This window comes from Ailuropoda melanoleuca, chromosome 1 (genome assembly GCF_002007445.2).
Source record: "Ailuropoda melanoleuca isolate Jingjing chromosome 1, ASM200744v2, whole genome shotgun sequence".
NCBI classification, from domain to species: Eukaryota; Metazoa; Chordata; class Mammalia; order Carnivora; family Ursidae; genus Ailuropoda; species Ailuropoda melanoleuca.
Genome location: NC_048218.1, coordinates 91,153,110 through 91,179,121, shown reverse-complemented (window position 1 = coordinate 91,179,121; position 26,012 = coordinate 91,153,110). Strand labels below are relative to the sequence as shown.

Below are 26,012 nucleotides of genomic sequence, written 5' to 3'. Positions count from 1 at the left end.
ACGCACACGCCTTCCCTAAGTAAAGTATGCTTTTGTTTTAAAAGGGAATATTCATGAGATGAAAGTTTGGCCCCAAATGCTGAGAAAAAATGGAAATTATATATTTTAACAAAAAGGCAAGAACACATGTTTGGGATATAAACATAGGACGTATTTCAATCTCTTTGAAAATAAACAATCATATGGCCGATAACTCCTTTCTAGATGACAGTCCTGGGCATATCCTAGGATAGCTGTCAATCCGTGCTCCTCTTCAGAGACACTGAGCAGGTGGACTTTGTGGAGCATGTGGGGATTCTCTACCTTATCTGGACAGTCCCGGCACCAAGGAAAAGGGTTCCCTCACTGGTAACTCCAGCAAATGGGAGTAGGAGAACCAGCATGCTTACAAAGAAAATACCGAACACCCCTTTTGTACAGGTGCTGTAGGTAATAATGAAGTCGATGTAAATAGAACTTAAAACATACGGGAATATAGCAGGAATTCCTTATTCTAAATACGTCTAACTGGGCATTTTTCAGTAAAAAAAATGGGTCATCACTGTTCTGTTATAGCAGCAACAAAGTAAACAAATGGTGAGATACAGGAAACCATTTCAAGGTCAGTCACTTCTAGTCTAAATGGTTTTTGCTTAAGAAAACCTCAGTTACTTCTGCATAGTAAGCAAATGGTCCTGTCTGCCATATTGTATATCAATTCACTCCTCAAGTGCTTTTAGAAAATGTTTTGAAATAGACAAAGAAACATTTTCCTTCTCCTACTTTAGTACAATGACCTCCAAATTCAGTGACAAATTTACAGTCATTAAAAACAAAACAAAACGACAACAAAAACCAACCAGCTGTTGAAATAATCTTATCGATTCCTTCAATTCCTAGGCTCACTGGATTCTGTTCTTACCTAGTTTAACTTCTGCATTCTCAGTCAGCAAGACATTCTGCCCTTTAATATCTCGATGAATCACTTTATGCTGGTGCAGATGACTCAGCCCCTGGAGTAGCAGAGAGTTGAGAAGGGTTGACGGGAACATAAGCCAAATGCAAATAAATTATTTAGGTTGTCAATGATCCAAAAAAGATGTAAACTCACCGATAGATACGTTCTTTCTTTTTTTTTTTTTTGAACTTTAATTATCATACTCATCTTCCACGTGTGTATAGTGCATTTCTAAACTAGGCAAATGATCAGTATAAACTGAAATACAGAAGCAGTCTTTGCAGTGCATGCTTCTGGATTAAATGAACCGCCTGCATATCAGCCGTGATCTCAGGTAGCACGGACCCACGAGAACAATGATGTGGTTCTGGCATGCACGAGTTTTAGCTAACACTACTAGAAAAGTGAGGATTGCCTGCATTTGCTAGTTTGTAACAGGAACATCTATAGTCTCTTGTACAGAAAACTAACCTGCTTTAACTAAGTCCTCCACTTTTTTTCTTTTTCAGCAATATTTGAATTTGAGAGTTAAAAGTTGCTCACTATATTCGACTCTTGAAACCAATACTGCACTCTGTGTTAACTCACTTGAATGTAAATAAAAACTTGGAAGAAAAAAAATAGTTAAAAGTTACATTATATCATATAATTTTAATTAAGCACAATATAGTATTTCTCAGAGCTGACAAGAAGTTTCCCATTGTCTTTAGCCAATGGGGCTCACATTAAAAAAAAGAAAACAGTTTCTAGTTCCTTTGTTGGCATCTGTAACTGTCATCTTTACTGTTTTATGATATTTGTGACTTTGTGTTCATTGTATAAAATAATTACTTGGTGACATCCAAACCTGACTGTGTTCCATTTCTCCATGAATTACTTCCCCTTTGGCTTATTTATGGCGTGAGTTCTGAAACCTACGGACTTGCTCTAAGGTAGTGATACGTTTCTCAAAGTAATCCCAAATCGGAGTCTTGAAGCAAATGATGTTATGCTAACATTTGCTAATTCAAGGCACTGTATACTCAAATATTGTCATTTTATTACTTATACTTTTCTGTACTTTTAATTTTCCTCCATAACGAGAAAACCCTGGCATGGAAAGATGAGGTGGACACAAAAAGAAACAAAACTAAATATCTGAATTCTTTTGTTGAAAACACTCAGCATGAGAATCTGGATGCCCCAGAAAGATCCATGTGTACACTCAGGAAGATCAGTAAACACAAACCGTGTGAGAAATTGAATCACTGGTTTGGGTTTTAATAAATGACCTTTCCTCTCTAGTCAGTTCCACTCAAGGTAGGCATCAAGCAGAGTAAAACGTATGGTTTTCCAGCTTATGCACATGCCATGAGTATTTGGAGGGACAGAAGACCCTCACACTCCTTCACTAGCAAAGTGGTTGGAAGTGGGTAGAGCACGTAAGTGAGCCAAACAGTGTAGTTAAGGAGACCATACGGCGCATGGGAGGCTATCTCTGAAACTGCTTGCGACTTAATGTCCCTTCCAGTGAGTCACCTTACCTCAAATGCCAGTATCTTTTGGGAAAATGTATTGGAAGAAATAAGAAAACAACTGTTTTCACACACTCTAATAAGGTACTGAGAGATACTCATCAGGTGAAACATCAGCTGCTTTCAGACCCATGGCTGATCCCCAGGGCTCCCCATCCATGGGTCCCCAGCAGAGCAGAAAGGTGTATTGCAGGACCAGCACTGGAGACCCAACAGATTCTTGGCCCCACTGGGTGGTCTGGATGCCTAAAATAATCCCTTGTGCTTTCTCTAAATGAGTGAAATTCTAAGTCAGAAATTCAAATGAAGTTTACACAAAAGCACCTCAACACTCGAAAATAAATGTCAGATTTGAAGGACAGCAGCAACCATATCTCCTTGTTTCCCGCTCAAATTTCGTCGCGTTCTGAATCAGAAATCTTTTTTGCCCACCCCAAGCCATGGAGTTTTATCCTATGTTTGCTCTTAAGAGCTTTATTTATTTATTTTTTTGTATCTTTTACATTTATATCTCTAATCCAGCTGGAATTAATTTTTGAATATGGTGTGAAGCAGGCATCAAGTTTCATGTTTTCCCATGACTCTTCAATTGATCAAGCACTATTTAATGATAAGAGCACCCCTTCCCCATGGCCTGTAGCGCTTCTTTTGCCATAAATCAGGTGTCCAGATGAAGTGGGTCTGTTCCTGGACTCTTGATTCTTCTGTTCCCTTGGCCACTTGTCTATTCTTGGGATAATACCACTCTGTCTTATTTACTTAGTAGCTTTATAATAAGTCTCTATAACTGGCAGCATAAGTCCTCCAGCTCTATTGTTCAAGATTACCTTGCTGTTCTTGGACCTTTGCATTTCCATATAATGTTTTAAAAATCAGCTTGTCAATATCCACAGCTATACCTAGAAGGATTTTGATGGGGAGTTCAATGCAACCACGGATTAAGCCAGGGAGAAATCACACCTTCATAATATTAAGTATTCTTATCTGTGAAACGGTATATCCCTTCATTTATTAAGGTCTCCTTTAATTTCTCTCAGTAATATTTTGTGGTTTTCAGTGTAGAAGTCATTCACATCTTTCTGTAAACTTATTTCTAAACATTTGACTTTTATGCTATTATAAATAATTATTTTTAAAGTTCACTTTTTTTTTTGGCCTAATGTGATTTGAATATTTTAATGTCTTCCATCCATCCATCCTTAAACAGCATATAAGCTGTCTCTCAAAAGTGTATCTTGGACACATCATGAAAATAGTTTTAACTTCTACTCCCTTAGATCACGAAGGCAGGGATTATAAATAATTAGATTGCCAAGCACATCTAGTAAGAATGCTCAGTGAACACACAGAGCCTCTGTATCGGTAGCAAGAGATAATTAAACTAGTCTGACTGAACTGAAATATGACCATTCACCTTCTTCTCCCTGAATTGAGCTCAGTAAATTTGACACTATCGTCCAGACAGCCTGACTGAGATCAGTGGACAAAACTGGACAAACAGACATAGTCTTGTCCAGCTATTTTGATCAATTTAAGTGACAAAGTCTCAAAGAATCTTTTTTAAATTTAAAATCAGTTAAACTAGGTTCTATATGCTAAAATGGTAAATGTCACGCAATCCTTAAACTAGTTATAAACTTTGACAAATGGAAAATTCAAATGAGTAATCAAAATACCTCTAAAAAATTCATTTCCTAAGTGAGACCTGATCTCTATGATCTAAAATCAGATTTCTAATTGGAAATATCATGGGAAATGAATCCCTTGCTAAGGGAAGTCACCCAATGTTAACCCTCCAAATAAGAGTGCACTTGGCCTGCTCAGAATGGCTCTCACCTCCATGGGAACAGACCCCAAAACTACCACTACATCACTGTTAGCATAAAGACGTTTAAAAACGTCTGCAATGCTTTTGTGAATGTCAGTGGAAGGTTGGTACAAAGTTCAACACGACACTCCGGTCGTCACTTACTCGTAAGATCTCCCTGCAGATGTATGCGATCCACTCCTCCTTCAAGGTGTTACCTTTTGTGTTCTTGATCAGGTCAGTGACAGAGCCAGCGCCACAGAACTCCATCACCAACTGGCAAAGGAAGCAAACATGCTATTATTATAATTACACTTCAATAGCTTCCACTGGGTTGAGTTAAGAAAGCATAAGTCATTCCAGTTGGCTGCTTTAGAATGCCATTCCTGTAAAGAATAAGTGATCATAAGACAGCATGGAAAACATAAACTTGTATCTTAATTTCTTTCTAAAATGACGGAAAAGAAAGATTATTTTTAATTTTCCAACCTGAAAATTATAATTGGAAATTGAGGGAAATCCCCATATTCTAAGTATTTTTAAAAATGAGGGCAGCTAGGTGGCTCAGATGTAGTCACGAATATCTCTGTGTTCTTATCCAGCGACTGATCTCATCTTTCCTACAAAAGTGGATCATTCCCGTCTGAAAGAACTATGGTTTTCTAGGCAACCTGATGTTAGGACAATAAAGTATATACTGTTTATGCTGTTGGTTTGTAAGTGGCACTGTAAGCTGTCAGAGTGGGGACTCTCTGTTTTTAATTAACTTCAGCAAATGTTCCCAGGAGGTTAGACACATCAAATAAATTCAATAAACAATAAGCCTTAATTTAGCACCTTTCATCCAAAAAGCTTCAAGTTCTCTATAAATATAAACTCATTACAGCACTCAGCAACTTTATCAAATAGGCAGAAAATAATCATCTCCCTTATTTAATGGAGAAATAGAGACTAGAGAGGAAAAGCAATTCATCTGATTTTACATTCATTTTCTAGGTATAGGAAACACATCCATTTCATTACTTTCTCCCCTTTCTTAAAAAAAAAGAAAGAAAAGAAAAGAAAAGAAAAAAAGAAAGAAAGAAAGAAAGGAAGGAAAAGGAAAGGTCTCCAACAAATGGCATCTTATTATTAACTACTTACATTTTTTTCATAATTATATGAAAAGAATTCAGAATAATTAGCAATCGATCTCTGACTAGACACTAGAAACAGAACTAAAATGGACCCATAATGAAATCACATTGATGGCTTTGGCTTTGTCCAAATGTATATTCTTAACATCAGCACCATGTATGCCTAGTAGAAACTCAGTAAAACTCATGAAGTGAGTTTCACGAATGAGTTTCCAATGCCTTTTCTGACTGGTCTTATGATTCCACAAAAGGTAGGGAAACCCTACCATCTTCTCTAGTACCAGTGGAAGTAAAAAGTCCTCTCGGGAGATTTTGTAAGGAAATTTGAGAACTACCACAGTAGACCACATTGCAGCCCAATAAGAGTTGTGAAATTATCATATGTGATAGTCAGGAAGCTATTAAAAGACACAGGTCATGTTAGAAAGAACTCAAGAGTCAACTTGAAGAGGTTCTCACTGGCCAAAAATGGGATGATTTGAGCATCAGTAAGAATAACAACTGCAATGGCCTGAAACACATTAAATTTATCCAAATGCATTAACAAACAGCCCTCAAGAAGAATAGAACTGGCACTGGCTTATTTTGAGACTGGTAAATGGAAGGAAAGAATCAAAAATTTATACTACCATTCTTAGACAAGTTTTAGCACTGGATAATTAAGTAATTAAAAGGGGCAAAACTTCTCTTTATAAAATGCAGGCATTCCATGTAATAAATGAAAAGGACATAATAGAATTAAAATGTCACTATTTCATAGTCCCTGACAAACTAATGAATTTAAGCACTGATTATCAATGGCTGCTAACATAAAAAACCTAAAAGTAACCAGACATATTTGCCTCTCGATTAGAATAACAACATCACCTAAGAAGTAACCTTGCCAAAAACAAATAACAAAAAACAAACCAAAAGAACCCCAGAATCTGATCAAGCATCTATTTCCAACTACCAAATTACAGAAAATTCACAGGACTGAGGAACACGTTACCTCATGGGGATACAATCGGGAAACCTAGAACAGGAAACTCCACAGGGCAAATGACCCATTTGCTTCAACAAATAAATTGCAAGAAGGAAAAAAGGAGATGGAGGGGATATCTATAGACTTAAAAACATTAAAAAGATATACCAACAATCTGCAAGGGATGCAACTTATCTGGATATGAGGGATTTTTTTTAATCTCAAAATTTTGAGCCAATTAAAGCTTTGAATACAGATTAGATATTTGACGATGCTAAGGAAATGTGAGGGTTTTTAAAAGTGTGATAATGGTACTGTGGTTATGTAAAAAAAAAAGTTCTTATCTGAATTACTATGGATAAAATGATATGATGGTCTTTTCTATAAATGGTGCTGGGACAACTGGATATCCACATGTAAATGATTAGTGTTGAACCCTGACATCACCACACAAAAAATTATCTCAAAATGGATCAGAGACCTAAATATAAGAGCTGAAACTATAAAACTCTGAGGAGAGAACATAGGGGGAAATCTCCATGACCTTGGACTTGGCAACAGTTTCTTAGCTATGACAATAAAAATACAGGCAACAAAAGAAAAAACAGATAAGGTGGGTTACATTAAAATTGAAAACTTCTGTGCATCAAAGCATACAATGGAGAGAGTGAAAAGAAGACCAACTGAATGGGAAAAGTATTTGTAAATCATATATCTAGTAAGAGTCTAGTATCCAGAATATATAAAGGACACTTACAGATCAGCAATAAAAATATAAATAACATAATTTAAAAATGAGCAACAGAGTTGAATATACATTTCTCCAAAGAAGATACACAAATAACTAACAATCACGTAAACTGATGCCTAACATCAACAGTCATTAGGAAAGTGCAAATCAATGGGGTGATTGGGTGATAGGCATTAAGGAGGACATGTTGATGTGATGAGCACTGGGTGTCACAGGCAACTGATAAATTATTGAACACTACATCTGAAACTAATGTTGTACTATATGTTGGCTAATTGAATTTTAAAAAAAAGTGTAAATCAAAATCATAATAAGATACCACTTTATACCCACTAGAATAGTTTTAATTTTTTAAAAAAGCCAGAAAATAACATGTGTTGGCAAGGATGTGGAGAAATTGGACCCCTTGTTGGAGGGAATGTAAAATGTTGCAGTCACAGACAGTTTGATGGTTTCACAATAAGTTAACACAGAATTGCCATATGACCTAGCAATTCCCCTTCTAGGCATATACTCAAAAGAATTGAAAACAAGTATTCAAACAAAAACTTGCATCTGAATGTTCAAAGCACCACTACTCACAATAGACAAAAGGTGGAAGTAACCAAAATGTCCACTAACAGATGAATAACAAAATGTGGTCTATCCATATAACAGTATTATTCTGCTATGGAAAGGAAGGATGTACTGATGCCCGACACAACATGGATGGATCTTGAAAACATTATACTCATTGAAAGAAGGACCAAAAAGGCTATGTACTGTATAAATCCATTTACATGAAATATCCAGAAAGCAGATGAGTGGTTGCCAGGTACTGGGGGGAGGGAGGAACGGTGTGAATGGGCACAGAGTTTCCTTTTGGGGTGATGAAAAAGTTCTGGAACTAGATAGTGGTAACGGATGTACAATACTATGAACTTCATGCCACTGAATTACATATTTTAAAATGGTTATTAATATGCTAAATTTTATGTTATATTTATTTTACCAGAACTTAGAAAAAGTGAGTTGATGAGAAGATTGGTTTCGAAATAACAGAAGGGAAGACGTGGGTGAGCATGTGTTTGGGGCAGGACTGGTCAATGATGGAGGGTTGTTGGGGCTAATTTAGGGCACATGGGTGTCCATTATATTGTTCTCTTTACTATTGTGTGTTTGGGGGATTCTCTATAATACAGAGTTAAAGAAAATTCCATTATGTAGCAAACCCTAGTTCAATGGCAGCAGGACAGACCAAAGGAACATCCTTGGGTAGAAAGAAAATATTTTCTCAAGTGAGCAAAATATGTTTGTGCCCTTTCTCAAATCCTATTTTGAAGAACACAGTGACCAGACCTCCTACGAATGCCCCCATTGCTCCTGTATCAGCTGGAGAACATATCCCACCACTGAGCTCTATTAGGCCACGTAATTATAGTTCCCAAAGAACGCAGTGGAAGCCCAGTGGCTCCGGTCTTTTAAAATTAGATTGGACAAAACACTTTCAAATATTCAGTAGGAAACAATCTTGCTCTAGCCAGGCACTAATGTCAGTGATTTCTATAATTTGCTTCTCTATTCAGCTCCAGCTGAAGGCTGCTAAATTCTTTTCATCTCACTACGGAATGAAGTGGTTGTTAAATTATGTAATGGGATTTTTTTTTTTTTTAAGAGAAAGAAGGGAAGAAACCAGCATTTGCTAGGAACAGGTTCCCGCAGCCACACAGCAACACTGATAATTACTGCCACCACGCTGCAGGGACCCTCCTTCACCACAAGTAACCTCATCACATTAATAAACAGAAACAGGGCTCAACATGTCAAGCCCAGCAGCGGTAAATCAATAACTTCCCATCTCACAAGCAAGAAATAATGGATCATTAATATTCTCCCCAAAAGAAAGTTCTCAAAGAGTTGACACGGGGGCAACAATACTCGTTCACATTTACTGAGAATCTGCCACGTGCCAGGCACTGGGCTCAGTGATTTGCAACTACTGTTTCATTAATTCTCCTTCCCATCAATTCCCTTTCCCTTATATACTTGGAAATGAAGCTTAGTTATGGTCTGCAGCCGTATCCAGAGTCTATATAGTTATTAAGTAAGTAGAGCGGGGTTGAAAGCATGGTGCTCTCTCAAGTACTAGCTATGTGACCTTGGGCATGCATGTTCTTTAACCACCCTGGGCTCAGCACCCCATCACCAGCACTATAAAGTGGAAAATGAAATAAAATAAAATAAAATAAAATAAAATAAAATAAAATAAAATAAAATAAAATAAAATAAAATAATTAAAATGTATGATGTGAACATTAAGTGTGTCTACGAATGTAAAACTCCTAGCGGCCCCAAATCTTAAACTATATTTATTACTTTTTATCTGTTGGTCTGTTTGCACTTCTTAAAAAAAAGTAATGAGGAAGAGTTTCCAACTCAAAAGACGGTATCAATAGCTTCCCAAGATCCACTTTACTTGGATAGTGAAAAAATGGCTGATAGGTGCGTATAAAGGGCATTGCACACATGTGTTTCTAAAACCCCTATTAATAAAAGAGCACGAAGGACACATGTCCTTTTTTCAAGCTGGTATCTCATGGCAAGAAGAAACATGCATTCCAGGATGTTGGATCTTTTTATTTGGAAGGCTGAAGAGGTGGAGGGAGAGGTTTAGAAGGAATGGCACATTTGAAATGCTCATTCAATACCACCTAAACAACTGGGTCAGAAACAGGATACACCTACATGTCACTTGGGAAGACAGAAGGATGGCTGGGTTGAAGGCGAGGACAGAACCAAGCTCATGCAGGATGGGGGTTGGACCTGGACCTAGAACTGGAACCATTCCACAGAGGAGATATTTGAGAAACAGCACAGTAGGGGCGCCTGGGTGGCTCAGTCAGTTAAGCGTCTACCTTCGGCTCAGGTCATGGTCCCAGGGTCCTGGAATCGAGTCCCACATCAGGCTCTCTGCTCAGAGGGGGGCCTGCTTCTCCCTCTCCCTCTGCCCCTCCCCCTGCTCATACTCCTTCTCTCTCTCTTTCAAATAAATAAATAAAATCTTTAAAAAAAAAGAGAGAGAGAGAGAGAAAAGAAACAGCACATTTAGTGCAACCCAATTAAGAGGGAAAGGGTTACTTGGATGACTTAGACATAGTAGTTATTTCTATCTAAATTAAAAAGTCAAATTATTTCCAGAACCTGAAAATCTGGGGTTAAGTCTAATGCTTCTAACCATTAAATAAAATATTTTTAATTACATTAAAAAAAAGGTTAACTTTGAAAAACAAATAGTTCTTTTAAAAAAAAAAACAAAGAGTTCTAACATATGTCACAACTTACGTGGTTGTTCATCATGTATTTTTGTCAGTTGTCTTCGATTTCTGACCAGCAACATGTTTTTTCTCAGAAGTTGTGGGGGGAGGGGATAATATTTAAGCAAAAGTTTTTTCGTCTCAATTGAGCCCAGAGGGAATTTCAGAATCAGTGTCTGAGCCAGCCCTGAGCTCACCTCCTCATCAGGAGGGACCTTCAGGATGGAGTCACTTGCTGTGGTCACTTCTGACCTGCGCTTTCCAACCCCTATCACCTCTCAAGGAATTTTAAAAGGTTTATTCTTAGAGCCAGCTTAAGAAGCTTAGGACGATTTCTGGGTCCCTACAGTATTCGCTTATATGCTGGTTAACTGGTTTTAAGTTCCTGTAACAAGAAACAACACTTTATGATATTTAAAAACTACAGGCACTAGCCAAAAATACCCTAATTTGTTCCCCCGAAATGTCACTAGTCAGTCAGTCACCCACAGGAATAACTGACTACTAACAGATCCCTTCTCTTTTATAGTAAAAGGAGGGGCAAGAGACAGGGGAGAGGAAGAGGAGGGGGCAGGATGCCAAAGGTCCATCTGAAATGAGAGAAGTTTGAAGCCAGCAATTGCAGGGGCACTCTAAGAAAAGGGTAGGGAAGATAAACATCCAAGAATTCACAGCTCTGCGGAGGATCAGCCTATTGACCTTGAAGGTCCAGAAACATCAGCAAGGCACAGGGTATTTTTATCATGTGTGGCTGCGAATAGCCACACATCTCATCTGCATGATTTATGAAGGTGGAAACAAAACCAGGACTTTGTTATAGAATGCTGTCTCACTTGCCAGAGGGAGTTTAAAGTCCCACAATATCAAATACATGTGTATACAAGTACAAAAACTGGGAGGCATACCTATGAACACATTTATCATTTAAATCAACTTATGTAAAGGTGAGGTAAAACTGTTGGGAATTCCAAATTTGAAGAAGCAACCTAAACAATTCTTTGCATTCATTTTTAAACTAGCATGTGTTTCCTTTTAAGATTTTATTTATTTATTTGACAGAGAGAGTGAGAGAGCACAAGCAGGGGGAACAGTACAGGGAGAGGGTGAGGGAGAAGCAGTGGGGCTCCATCCCAGGACCCCGGGATCATGACCTGAGCCGAAGGCAGACGCTCACCCATCTGAGCCACCCAGGCGTCCCCATAAGCTAGCATGTATTTGAAAAAAAGTATTCCTTTGGTGTTTACATTATAATTTTAGACTTGAAAAAAAAGTGCTTGAACTATAAATTCTAAGTTTTCCAAAGATAAAAAATCGAGTTTCAAGGATATGAAGTGTCCCAAACTTTATCGATATAGTTTCTGGATAATGAACAACTTTATACCTTGAGAATGACAATGGCGGGTTGAGTATACAGAGCCAACTGGTATTTTTAGCCACAAGAAGCCATTGGAAAGTCTCAACGGTCAATGGTCACCATGTCTAAGGAGAGAGCGTCTCATTGTCAGCATGGCTGTATTTAAGGAATGAGGGAAGTTAGTTGCATCTTGTATTTGATTTCTGGTGCTCACATTTCTCAGTATGTATGCAAGATCTGCTGGCGAATTTTTCCTATTAGGAGTAAACCATTACACGTCCATTCTGGCCAGGGACCTGCTCACAGAAACTAACCTTATGAAGGCTGTAAGAAATGTTCAAGTCTGCTCGTCAGAATGTTACACCCAAATAGAAGACCATGGGGAGGGGATGGGAAAGCAAGCTTTCAGACAAGTAAAAATAGGAAAAGAAAAGAAAATACTAGCCTTAGAGGACTTATGATTAAACAACTTGATAGTTGAGGATTTTGAGAAGCACAACTTAAATGGAACACAGACTTTGGCTCAGAATTCATCTAGAAAAGGAACCGGAGGTCTGTATAGCCCAATAGCAAAATAACTTTGGGCACACAGAAGTCTTCCTTCTGCTAAGCTGAAAAGCAGTTTAAGCACAATTCAAATGAAATTCATTGGCATAAAAGAAGAAATCATTTGTACATTCTTGTCACAGAACCATGCATCAATTCATTAAAATGGCTCTTTTAAAGCTGAACTCAGGCCCTACTGCAATGTATTAAATTAGGAATGGCTTTCACTCTGATTGTACGTAAGTAGCATATCCTGTCTCTTTAGGTCATGCAATAGGGCAGCTCTGAGCCTGGGAGCCTGTTCACAATCACTCCTCCTAATATTTTAGACACTCCTTCTCTAATTACCAAAGTTTGCCTTTCAAAAATTTCTACTCACAAATATTAAGATTCAATCCCTTCTTCAGACAAGTGACCTAGGTTCCACATATATGAAGGGAGTTCTTTACTTACATAAGTGACAAATACTGATTAAGACGAGGGGGAAAAAAAAGAAAGGAAAGAAAAAAAAGTCTCATTTCTGATACATAGAACTCAAAAAAGACAAATTTTAAATTGTTCAAAAGACTCAGCTACAGGTGGCTTGAATTTTTAATAATGCTATCTGTAGCACCGCATATTTAAATCTTAACCAAAAAATGCAAGTGGGCTTGACCTTTGGCCAGACAAGATGCTACAGCAAATGTAAACGATGTAAGACCTAGGTTTGGGGACTGTGGCCAATATCACTGCAGATTCTAGAAAGGTTCTCTCATGCGTACATCTCAGTATCTCCTTCCCAGATAATGTTTTGCAGGAGCCGGACAAGTAATGTCAATGCATGAAGTTGAGTGTGTGCGGAAGGCAACAGGGAACACTGGGACCTCTGGTCCAAACTGGAGTGGGCATGTGCTCTCCAAACAGCTATCACAACCTGCTGCTACTAGGGTTTTCAGGCCCAACATTTCCATATCATCCTATTTTTCAAAACTTTTCAAAACTTTTTCAAGGAATCCAGACTTGCATGTGAAAACTATTTGATTTTTTTTCTAATGTTGGCATAATTAAACCACCACCACCTTATGTGAATCAAACTAAATACATTCACCTGGACAGTATTTAGACTCTGGGCTGTCAGTTTGAAAACCCAAACCTACTCTAACATTGCCATTTTTTAATAAGATTTTTATTATTTATTTTTGAGAGAGAAAAAGAGAGAGAATGAGTGGGGGGAGGGGCAGAGGCAGAGGGAGAAGCAAACTCCCCGCTGAGCCGGGAGGCTGACATGGGGCTCCCCTTGAGGACCCTGGGATCATGACCTGAGCCGAAGGCAGACACTTAACTGACTGGGCCTCCCGGGTGCCCCTGCCATTTTTTTCTTTAAGTTACCACTTTTATAAGGAAGAAACCGAATGTCAGAGATGCTGCTTCTGCCGATCCTAGAACCCAGGTCTCTGGATTCCAGGTTCTGGTTCTTCAGCCCATTGCTACTATGTTTGTCCCCAAAATGCACCACATAATTTGTTAACTCTTGGCTCTGCAATGCTACACTGTTGCGATCTAATGAATGGCTTATGGAGACATTGCAGTACAGTAATCTGCTGTCTTACTTGACCACCCTACATTTCCGAAGCTAATCAGAAATTTATTGTTTTCAGGGTTTCGGGGGTGGTGGGGGACTGGGCTAGCCCGTGATGGGTATTAAGGAGGGCACGTACTGCATGGAGCACTGGGTGTTATACGCAAACAATGATTCATGGAACACTACATCAAAAACTAAGGATGTACTGTATGGTGACTAACATACCAAAATAAAAGAAAAAAAGAAAAAAAGAAAGAGAAAAAAAAAGATATTTATTGTATTTATAACATACTCTAGTCCTGTGACTGTGGTGGCATCAGAACAGACAGTGTGTGATTTTGCTTTCTAGTGTCGGAGAAATTGGTGTGCCTAATGGATGGTACTTGTCCCTCACTCCCAGTGCCTGAACGGTATGCAGCAGAATGGAGAGCTTCTCCCCACCGAGGCGAGGCAGAATGAGATGGCAATGTCGTGTGACAGAGCTTGCTTGTTTCCAAGAGATCAGAATCTTTATTGAAAGAGCTCCCTTTTTTGATTTCCGGTTCAGGCCCTCAGCAGTTGATAAAGTAGAATTACTAAGCCATTATCAGAAGTAGTTGTATTTCCGCAAAGAGATGGTTCTAAACAAGAGTTTATCTCTACAACAAGATTGATAGAATTCGCACAGATTATAATTCAATCAGACACCTTAAACAGCACATGTATTGGCTGGTAGGCTATGTGCAAAAGCTCCAGCCACAACAAAGGAAATAACTGGGGAATATTTCATGTAGTCTGAATACTGGGAATAAATGTTAGCAAGTGCTGCTTTGGGTGGCTATAGGTTATGTCTCTATATAATTCACAATAACATTTTTATATAAATGCAATGCTAACCGAATGCCATTAGTACAAAGAGTCAACTATCTGTGACCTTTGCAATGTTTGCTAAAACATTCCCGGAAGGTTTAATGTACTCTTCAAAGCATATTTCTTAGACTTTGCATCAGTCTTATTAGTAGCTAACTGGTCCTGCTGCCCTCTTTGAAATTTGGGGTACTGAGGAATGAAGGTTAAAGGTGAAGTCAAAATAATTGAAACCCAAAGCCTCAATCCTATTTGGAACACCAACTTTTGATATCAGAACTATTTCTCACAACTTAAAAAAAAAAAAAAAAAAGAGTGTAGAACTCAGGGGCTCGATTCTAGCATCAGACAGCCTGAGTTGGCTAACACACTGGCTTTATCACCCACCAGCTGGGAGACCCTGGAGAAATTTCTTAACTTCTCTGAGCCAAATTTCCTCATCTGTAAAGTGGGAATAATGATAATATCTAATTTGTAGAGTGGTTGTAAAGATCTAATGAAATAATATGACAAAGCAAAAAACACAAAAACTTGGCATGTGATAAGCAAGCGATACATATTACCTGCTACTGTTACTATTAACATGGAATGGCTCAAGGTCAGTGAGTCAGAGGCCTTGGGATAACTATACACTATTATACTCTGCAATCGAGTTCTCACCAATATCGTAATCTGGTACTAATTTCCTAATTATTATGTTTCTATTCTGCCTTTCCTTTTCCAAGTTCCCCGTCAGTTTGTTGTCAAATAGAAAGAGCACAACTAGAAAAAGAAGATGCTCTTGCCCTCAGCGGCATTTCATGGCTTTGTATTTTCATCTCCAGCGACACAGAGGCTAACGGACGATTAGGGACATGGGGATGGACAGAAGAGTCCTCTGTAGGAGCACCAACTGATAAATGCTAGGTCCTCGGTCTTCCAAGCAGAACATGGGGCCTGTAATATTTCATTGCAGATGGGAAAATGGAATGTGAAGGCCAGGATCCTCCCATGGGGCCTGGGTTTGGGAGGGATCACTACTTGCAGATCTCCCTTTGCCAACTTCAGGAAGGGGATTAGCTTGCTAAAACAGTCTCCTAACTGGTCTCCTTGCTTCTGCTCTGGCCGCCGTCTGGTCTAATCTCAACCCAGCAACGAGAGGGACCCCTTAACCATGTGGATCAGTTTCCATCCCTCCAGGTTCAAAACCCTCCAGTGGCCCCTCACCTCACTCAGAAGAGTAAAAGCTGACATCTTTCCCATGGCCTGTAAGGCCCTGCATGATCTGGCCCCATGTCTCATCTCCCCATGTTTCTGGTCACACTGCTCCCGTTGTTATTCTCGGAAAACAACAGGCTTGGAATGCCCTTCCTTGAGTTACCTACAATGGGGCTTCCCCTGGCTGCAACCCTATTAACCTTCCCCTGCTCTATGAGGCACTGGTCAGCTTCCAGCATTCTCTGCAGTCTTCTTACGAATCATGTTTATTGTCTGTGGTCTATAGTAGGAATGTATGCTACGTGGAAGGAGGAGCTTTCTTCAGTTTTGTTCACTGATATAGCCTGAGTGCCCAGAAGAGCGTCTTGTGCCTAGCAAATGTTTGATATATATTTGTTGGATGAATGAATGGATGGATGGTGAATCAATAAGTGAATATATGCGCATGCAGATTCTCGATTCCCAGCAACCACTGCTGTCTTCACGGGAGGAGCAACTGGCCAGGGTGAGAACCGGCAGGCAGCAACTGGTTCCCAAGAGTACAAAACCTCCTGTTCACACCATGCAGATGCAAATAGGCATGCTGCTTTCTCCCAGTGCCAACTGGAAAACGGACTGCAGGTTTCGCTTATTAAAAAAACAAAAACCGAAAAACAAACTTCCAGTGCCTTTCACAGAACTTCAGGCCAAGCTAAATTGTCACAATTCAAGATGCCAGCATTCTGGCTCTGCGTTCATCCATTAATGAGCTTTGAGGCCCTGGGAAAGTCAGTTAACTTCATGGGGACCCAGCAAAATAAAGGACAATTAATTTTCTTTCCAACTTAAAAAATCACAGCATTAGGAAAAGGATAAAAACCAGTCAATCCCTGCTTGACCACTCCTCTCTTTCCTTCAACCAATGAATTCCAAATAAATATCGAGATTTTAACACCGCACTCTCACAAGAAAACCAACAATCCTATCTGGCCCATCTCACAAAAGAAATGATATTAATAGTTGGGTGTGACTCAGCTTATTTTCCTGCAGGTGATTCCTGAAGGTGGTGGTTCCAAAGCTACATTAATGCTTTCTTTTAACTGGGAACCATGCCAACTAAAAACATCTCTCTCCAGACAGTACTAGAATGGCTAGCATTCTCCACTTGTTATCTGCTGAAGCTTATGGCAATACGGGGTCATTGCTAAAAAGCTAGATTCTTGATGATGTAGAATTCCTTTAGAAACACAGAGATATTCCAGCTTCCGTCATCTCATCATTTCTGTTGACCCCATAGGCCATAGGTAAATGAGCTCTCCAAGTACCTGTAGCAATCTGCTTTGTACCAACAATATTAACAACCAAGTGTGTGGGAATGATAATCACTTTCCTTTACAGACCAACTATTTTGCCAGCATCGTATGCCCAGTACCTTCCTAGCACTGAGGACACTGAGCTGCAAACAACACAATCCTTGTCCTCAGGGAACTGACTGTCTATGAGGAGCAAAGACAGCCCCATGAGAAGCAATTTAAAAAAAGAAGGAACAGAAATGGCTCTGATGTTCAAGTTAAAAGAAAGCTTAGAAGAAAAAAAAGCAGACATAAAAAAGAAAAAAGATTTCAAAAATTAAATTACTGGGGCGCCTGGGTGGCACAGCGGTTAAGCGTCTGCCTTCGGCTCAGGGCGTGATCCCGGCGTTGTGGGATCGAGCCCCACATCAGGCTCCTCTGCTATGAGCCTGCTTCTTCCTCTCCCACTCCCCCTGCTTGTGTTCCCTCTCTCGCTGGCTGTATCTCTCTCTGTCAAATAAATAAAATAAAATAATCTTTAAAAAAAATTAAATTACTGAAATGACTACCCAGATACAAATATCTTCAACATCATTGGTATATATTATTCTAGACATTCCCACCATTTATATATATAGATGGAGAGAGAGATACATTTTTCTTTTCTTCCTTTTTTTGACAAAAATGAAAATGTGTTTTATCTAATCATAGCATTTAAAAAAGGCTTTTAAAAAAACCTCATTATACTAGTTAATTGTTTGTCCATTGTAAATATACATCTATAGCATTTTAACTGGCTGAGATACCTTTCGTAGTGCCCTTTAATGGATTTACTTTAAGCAATTCCCTATTGGTTAACTTCTACATACATCTTTATGTAGTTACCCAAATATTTATTTAGGATACATTCCTGTATCTCTCCCTCTCTCTCTCTCTGTGTGTGTGTGTGTGTGTGAGAGAGAGAGAGAGAGAGAAAGAGAGACAGACAGACAGACAGACAGAAAGCATGTTTATCCTTATGTATTCCAATTGCCTTTGAGTAAAGATAGAGTACCAACGTCCAACCTTCATTTCCATAAGGAGGGGCTGCGAGTGTCCATTCTGGGTACATCATTTAAAGAAAAAAATCTTTGCCAATCTACTAGTTAAGAAATGGTATTTCATTCTTGTTTCCTTTTGCATTGATGTTGTTGGTATGATTATATTTAGAACATCTTTACAGGTGATTGATATTTCTTACTTCGTTAATCAATCTTGTTCTTTTTTTTTTTTTTAAGATTTTATTTATTTATTTGACAGAGAGGGAGACAGCCAGCGAGAGAGGGAACACAAGCAGGGGGAGTGGGAGAGGAAGAAGCAGGCTTCCAGCAGAGGAGCCTGATGCGGGGTTGGATCCCAGAAAACTGGGATCACGCCCTGAGCCAAAGGCAGATGCTTAACCGCTGTGCCACCCAGGCGCCCCAATCAGTCTTGTTCTTAACTCAATCTTTCCCTTAGTTTCACATTTTACTATTGATTTATAAAAACTCTCCATCTCTAAAGGCTACTAAATTCTTTCTCATCATATACCAAATGGATATTTTTCCTGAATCAGTTATTTCCATTTTTACTGTTTATTATGTTTTGGGTTTTTTTTGTTTTTGTTTTGTTTTTGTTTTTTTTTTTGTAATGGGAAATTTTAAGAAATGTATATAGGCAAGTTCATCAAAATTCTGTTCTGTGGATATGCCCTTGCATATATGCCCTTATATATCTTTCTTTACAGCTATTTTCTCCTACTACTTGTATATTTTTAATTTTTTAAACCTACAAGACATTTAAGAGGCCATGATTAAAATCTTACTATAACTCTTTCAGAAATCACATAAAAATACATAAAATCAATGTGATCATACAAAGAGGGTTTATTTACCCAAAAATACTTTTTTTAATTTTAAATTTAAAGATGGGACTTATAGGGGAAAAAATCACCAGCAGCTCTTTTCACTTTCAGAGATTGTAGTATTCAATTATCAAATGACATGAAAATCTTGTTATTTTTCTGAGCTAACATTACTATATTCTTTTTGGTCACCAATTCTGTTCACTGTATATGTTTTATCTTCTCAGCTGGACCACAGATGTCTTTTACATTAAGAGAGTAAACTGAGATTCTTTGATAAATTATCCATGAAATAATAGTCATGGGATTCACACAATTTAGTACATAACTTGGCATATAGTAAGCTCTGCCTAATTAAATAAATTCTGTGTGCCAGACACATATTAAGAACTCTAGAAAATGAATAAGATGATAAGTGGTTAAAAGGGTATTTTTAAAGTAATTGATCCAACAGCAACATATGGGATGAACAAAGATTCAAGAAAGAGAGAGATGGACAGACCAAGTAGAAGTCTACTGCAAAATCTAGGCTTCCACTGAATGGGCCCACCAGCCTGAGAGACTACGAATGAATAAATGATCCATGGACAGTAATCAGGAAGATGAGACGAAGAGGAATCTGAGCAGGGCAGGGAGGGGAGTAGTGGTTTTGGTATCAGACATACTGAACCTACTTTCAGTGGGACAGACTGTCAAAGATATAGGACCGGGGCACACAGCTAACTGTACTTATACAGTAGCACACTGTGTTAGCTATTTCACTCACAGAATGGGAATTTAAATTTCAGTCATCCACACATTAGTGATAGGCTAGGAAAAAGACTCCAAGAGCTTGGTTTGATCATTGCTCTGCCACTTCTAGCTATAAAGACCTTAGGGCAATTTACTTACCATCTTTGTAAGCCTAAGTTTTGTCATCTAAGAAATGAGGAAATAATAATGTCTCCCTCAAAGAGCTGGAATAAATGATATAATACATAAAAAGCAAATAGCATGATGCCTAAAATGCAATAAAAACTCAATAAATGTAGTAAATAGTGGAAAAACCAGAGAACTTAATAACTTGCTCTAGGGATGGTCCACATTAAGGGATAAAAGATAAAGATGCTTAAAAGATGGAGGGGCGCCTAGGTAGCTCAGTGTGAGATGTCTGACCCTTGGTTTTGTCTCAGGTCATGATCTCGAAGCCATGAGATCAAGCCCCATGTCAGGCTCCATGCTCAGCGTGGAGTCTGCCTGAGATTCTCTCTCTCCTTCTCCCTCTGCCCCTCCCCCAACTTGTACATGCACACACACACACTCTCTCTCTTTCAGTCTCTAAATAAATAAAATCTTTTAAAAAAAGATACTTAAAAGATGGGAAAGAACCTTGAAAACACAATGTTATGGAAATCATGGGGCTAAGAGTTTCAAAGAAAGAGTTAATCAATCCAACATGAGGACAGAGAAATGAACCATTTGGCCCTGGTTGTTCTTCATGTAAGAAGCAAATCTGGAGAGCACTACATACCCAAAGTTGGTCATCCATGCCTGGTGGGTTCTTTTTGATAAAAGCACCATAGTATGTAGCAATATTTCGGTGATGAGAATATTTCTTCAACATGTTAATTTCTTGTTTGATTTCTTCCTCTTCATCCTGTATTAGAACAAAAATATTCTGTCATGAAAATCCATTGTCTTTAGTAGGATTCTGTTTTTTTTAATCACCATCTATATCAACTATGTAATAAATTCTTAAGTTTTTTCTTCCGTAGTGATAAACAAGCATAATTTTTATATAACTTGACTTTCTCTCTTGACTACAAAAAACAAAATTACAAGACAACAAATCAGCAATCTAAGAGGGTCTTCTGTTTGTACGGCAAACAGGCAGAGCATGTAACCTGCTAGGGTCCTGGAAACTATGTCCACTGAGTACCTACCACGGATCATATCTGGTATAGGGAAGATTGGGGAAAGAAAAAAAATACAGGCTCTGAGATTTAAAATTTGTTAGGTTCATTTTCTTTGAAGCCTGCTTTTTATTGAAGTAACTGACTGAAGATGATGAAAGTCAGATGGGAAAGGGAGCGAGGGTAGTTTCTAGATCTGAGGAAGTTCACAAAACAGGAGTACTCATCTCACCTTCAGGAAACTAAACATAAAAAGAAAGGAGGAATGTGGTAGTGCCATGGACGTGAAAAGAGGTAACTCTCCTACAGACTAAGTTTCCTGGTATTCAGGTTTCGTTCATTCTGAATTTCAGTTTGGAGTCTGCCAACGTGGGCCACGTTTGGAAGCCCTGGCATTACCAGCGGAGTGTGCAGGCGCTCTCCCATAATTCTATTTTGATATGTACACATTAATCGGACTGTAAACCTTTTTATTTCTAAGATTGGTGGAAAAAAATTCCATCCGAGGAGAGTTGTTTTAGATGCAGCAGTAGTAACAATGATCCCTGCGTGCAGGTTGTTATATCACCTTTACCTGAAAGGCTGCCCGTGCTGTGTCTGTCTGTCCCTTTACACCTTGAGCTGCTCAGCCTCACTTCAATGTCAACAATATCCTGCCCTTCTGTGGTCTTCCATGGGATGTTTTCTTTCCCCTTCCTCATCTTCACATAGTTTTTACTCATTATTCCTATTGAGTTTATATGACCCTCCTCAGAATGTCTTCCCTAACTCTCTCAGGCCGTGTTAAGTCCCCATCTCCCCCCACACCGCTATATCTTATCCACCCCCTACATTTCATATGCGCACGCTATTTGTTGGTCCCAGTATGGAGATGTGTCATAACTGCTCTTTTACTTGACTCTCTTCTCCATGGACTGTAAGCCCTCCTCTGCCTTCAGGTCTCTGTTCCACACTCCCTTCCCCAGCAAAGCTCCCTGATCTGACTGACTTGGTTCGAGCCTCACAGATCATCACGTGTGTCTCCCTTTGTAGCACCTTTCCATTTGACCATTTGATTAAACTCTCTCTTCCCCATCAGTCCATAATAACTGTAAACACAGGAATGGTTCCTGCTTTTGCTCTTTGTAACACGCCCAGCACCAGCCAAAGTGCCTGTGAAGAAACACGAATAAAAGAATGAACACCTGCAAAGGGGAAGCTGCTTACAGCAGCATTAGTGGGGCTTGAAAGGAAATGGTAAGAATGAGATGAGAAGAATGGTGAAATGCTGACATTTCCTGACCACGCAAAAATAAGTTTTACTGAAAAAACAATGGAGATTTGCCAACTTAAGAGAATGAAACACGTTACATGTCACATGGCTTAACAAAATCGAAGACAAGGTATCTCAAAATAGAACGTACGATTGGGGTGCTGAGCTGAGGACAAGCACGTGGCCCTCACGGTGAGGAGGGGAGTTCAGGAGGGAGGGGCTGGGACAGCGGCTGAGGGAGGGGATGTCATACTGCTGACAGCTGGGTTCTTCCCTGCAGCTATCAGAAACTACCTACAGCTTTACCGTTGGCCTGGGGAGATACTGACCTTCACAGACCTTCCACTTATCAAAGAGTGCCCACAGCATGCCTCAGACGTCTTACCGTGGTGCATATTGAGCTATTTTAAACCTACCATGTGGGGCCAAATAATTGCAGATGAATGCAGGATGTGAGAGGATAGCGGATGTACCTTAGGGAAGCCCACACAGAAGGGAAGAAAACAGACCTGAGGGTTTCTGTGGGCAGCCTGGTATCGACAGCTGCTTCCACTAAAGAGGCAACTACATGAGGCAATAAAACACCCATCCCTCTCCCACGGCAGCCGGCCAGTCTCACCTCCAGTCATTCTTAGCGACAAGTTGGTTCTATAAGCATTGCTGCTGGCTTCCTAGGTTCTCAACAGGATGGAGGGTCACTTGGGAGAATCCATGGGGAGGGGGGTGTGTCTTAAAAAAAGCTTACTGTGGGGCACATGGGTGGCACAGCGGTTAAGCGTCTGCCTTCAGCTCAGGGGTGATCCCGGCGTTATGGGATCGAGCCCCACATCAGGCTCCTCTGCTATGAGCCTGCTTCTTCCTCTCCCACTTCCCCTGCTTGTGTTCCCTCTCTCGCTGGCTGTCTCTATCTCTGTCTCTGTCGCATAAATAAATAAAAAAATCTTTAAAAAAAAACTTACTGTACTATTAAGAAAATGAGACTTTACAAAATAGTTAAATAACAGTATAATTCAATATATAATTAAATCCAAAATAAATGGTATTGGAGATCAGAATGAAGGCAGCATGCTCTCCATCACTTTGCAAAGGTAAACTGAGGCAATATGAAAATGAAGAAAGCATATGCACTGAGTCAGAAAAATGAGGGTGGGCAGGTGGGGTGCATGTTCTCTTTGGGCTCCATAATCTTAGGAAAGTAACCCACCTTTTACAATTTCAGTTTTCTCTTCTATAATTAGATATAGATTTTATAATAGTATTTTATTATATGCTCCTGTCTTTTGTGATATTTGAATGAAGTATGTGAAAGTTATAAAGTGTAATACAAAATAAACATTATTATTAATCTTGTCGACCAATAAATAACAAGAGTGGAAGAGCAGGAATGAAAGTATCCTGAATTTTAGTTTAAATTGCATGGTTTCCAAGCACAATTATGGAACCACTGTGGGTCATGGTTATGTAACTCCAGCACAGAACCTTGATCTTGATCTTATATGACCTTGTAAGTGGGCATGCATTTTACTGGGCTACTATTTATCCCAATTTCTAGTCTAGGGCATTGGTGGCAGCAAGTTGGTCAGCGGCATTGAAAGGGACACACTTACTAGTAACTACAAGAATTTATTTAACCACTGGACAAGCACCCTACCCTCTCACAACATGGCTATTGAAAAGCATGAGTCATAATGCTTTCAAAAAGACAAAGACAATAACAGAGGCTAGAGTTAGATTACGAAGTTATAAGAGAAGGAAGTCTTGTGTTTTGTAAATGGACTATTCCCATGTCTTAAGAATTAAGCAAAAGGATCGAGCCCACTGGGAAATTAATGACCTTTGGGTCATAATGAAAAACAAAGTAATGGTATCAAACTGTCACAAATTTTAAAAGGGACTAGTTTCAATAAGCCAAGTCCAATACGCTAGGGAGAACCATTACTTCGGTCATGGGACTTCAAAATCTAGTCCAAGCTGATTCCTTATGTCCCCTCAGACACTGCATATGGACTCTCTAAATACCAGTTATGCGAATGAAAATAAGAATATCTACTTAAACCACTTCTCACGCTTAGAAATTATCAAGTGCTTATTTAAGCATAGCTTTATTATCAAAATAGAGACGATTGTTTTTTTCTCAAGATCATGGGAATCTATTCATTGCTTTGTATTTGTGGTAGACTTGGGTAGGGGAGGGGTGGCAAGGCCGTGATATTTGGCAGCCTCCCTCATGAAGGGCTGGGATCCGTTTCCTCTTCCTGTCTCTGGGTTTGGCCATGTGACTTGCTTTGGGCAATGGGACGTAGCAGAGGCTGGAAAATTACTTGTGCACTGCGGCTAGCTCTCTCTTACTGCTTATAGAAAAACCTTCCATATAAGAAGCCAGGACTGGGCTCCTGGAGGATGGCAAACCATGTAAGAGAAAGTGGTTTGCAAATGCAAAGAAATGGATGTTTCCAGGAGACGATTTTAAGCCACTGGCTACCTCTGATGATGATCTCATATAATGATATGATACTGTGGTCAGAAAATATAGCCAAAGCCAACCTTACGTAATGTTTGCTACGTACCAGAAGCTGTGTATTTAATATGCAAAACAGCTCTATGAAGCAGATGATTTAATGATCCCATATAAGTGAGGAAAATGAATTTCAGACAGGTTAAGTAACCCCCCAAGTTCACTCGTATATTAAATGTTAGAGCTAAGATTCAAAGTGAGATTCGTCTGACTCCAAAGCCAGTGCTCGTAATTCATTCTCTACTGAAGACACATAGACAGAAGAACAATTACCCATGGGGATAAAACTAAAGCTGCTCATGATGAAGGAAGTGTCTGGGAGCATGTTAAGCCAGCGATGAAGAGAAACCTGCCTTTGGTCCTCCAATTAAAGAAGCTTGTTAGCACACAATAGTATTCGCTTATGAATGACATCAGGGGATAAAGGAGGGATTTTAAGTTGCATATTTAATACAAAGGGAATATACTTTAAGCATCTACAATATGCTAGGACTGAAACATGGAATTAATAAGATACTTAATATTAGTGTGCTCTGCAACGAAGAGGTTAGCCAACATTAGCTCTCAATCCACAGAACAAGAATAAAACTGTGTAACTCCTATAATAATCCAAGGGCCTGGTCAGTTTGAACTCAGAAGAAAGCATGAGATATACAGACTCATAAGTGCCACTTCACCCTAGGTGTGTGGATACTGGTCGGAACCACTTCTGCTCTCTGCATAGCACGTGCTGGCATTAGGCAGTTCTGTCAACGCCCCTGTTGACAGAATATGACACAAAGTTGAAGATAGTTCATTGTTAAAGAATCACAGGCAGCAGAATGTGAAGGGATTGTTAACATTTTCTAGGATGTAATTTTATAATGTTTTAAAATAATTTGTAATAGTGAAATCCCTGCCTCCAGGAGAAATTTTATTCAGGATGGCAACATATAGCATCAACAAAAACTGGATTTTTAAAATCAGTAACATTTATTTTTATGAGTTTACGTCATATCTCATTATAAAATTAATCAGTGACAACAAAGAAGCAGTTTTAGTGAATACGAAATTAGAGTTTTTGAAAGCAATACAAAGTCACATATCAGCTTCAATATCTCATTAATTTTCAGTTTCGTTTTGTTGCCAAAGGAGAGAGAAAACCTACATTCCTAAGATAAGTAATTGCAAATTTCTCTTTTTAAAGGGAAGGCTTTGGAAATTCTTCTTACTGAATGAAATTCTGCGCACGAATGGAGGAACCTCGCAGTACAAATTGAGAGGTTGCCATACTCTAGAGTGTGTTCGTTGGTAT

At 39.1% G+C, this 26,012-nt stretch overlaps 1 protein-coding gene across 10 annotated transcripts in view; it reads right to left on the bottom strand.

Moving 5' to 3' along the window:
• Window positions 1-26,012, bottom strand: part of TNIK (TRAF2 and NCK interacting kinase) — a 375,612-nt gene that overhangs the window by 119,459 nt on the left and 230,141 nt on the right. For all 10 annotated transcript variants that reach the window (XM_034662856.1, XM_034662873.1, XM_019801364.2 and 7 more), the window contains exons 4-6: window positions 20,570-20,695; window positions 4,424-4,534; window positions 902-992 (exon numbers count right to left, since the gene is read on the bottom strand). In XM_034662856.1, the coding sequence (XP_034518747.1) occupies window positions 902-992; window positions 4,424-4,534; window positions 20,570-20,695 (328 nt within the window). The remainder of the gene's footprint in view (window positions 1-901; window positions 993-4,423; window positions 4,535-20,569; window positions 20,696-26,012) is intronic.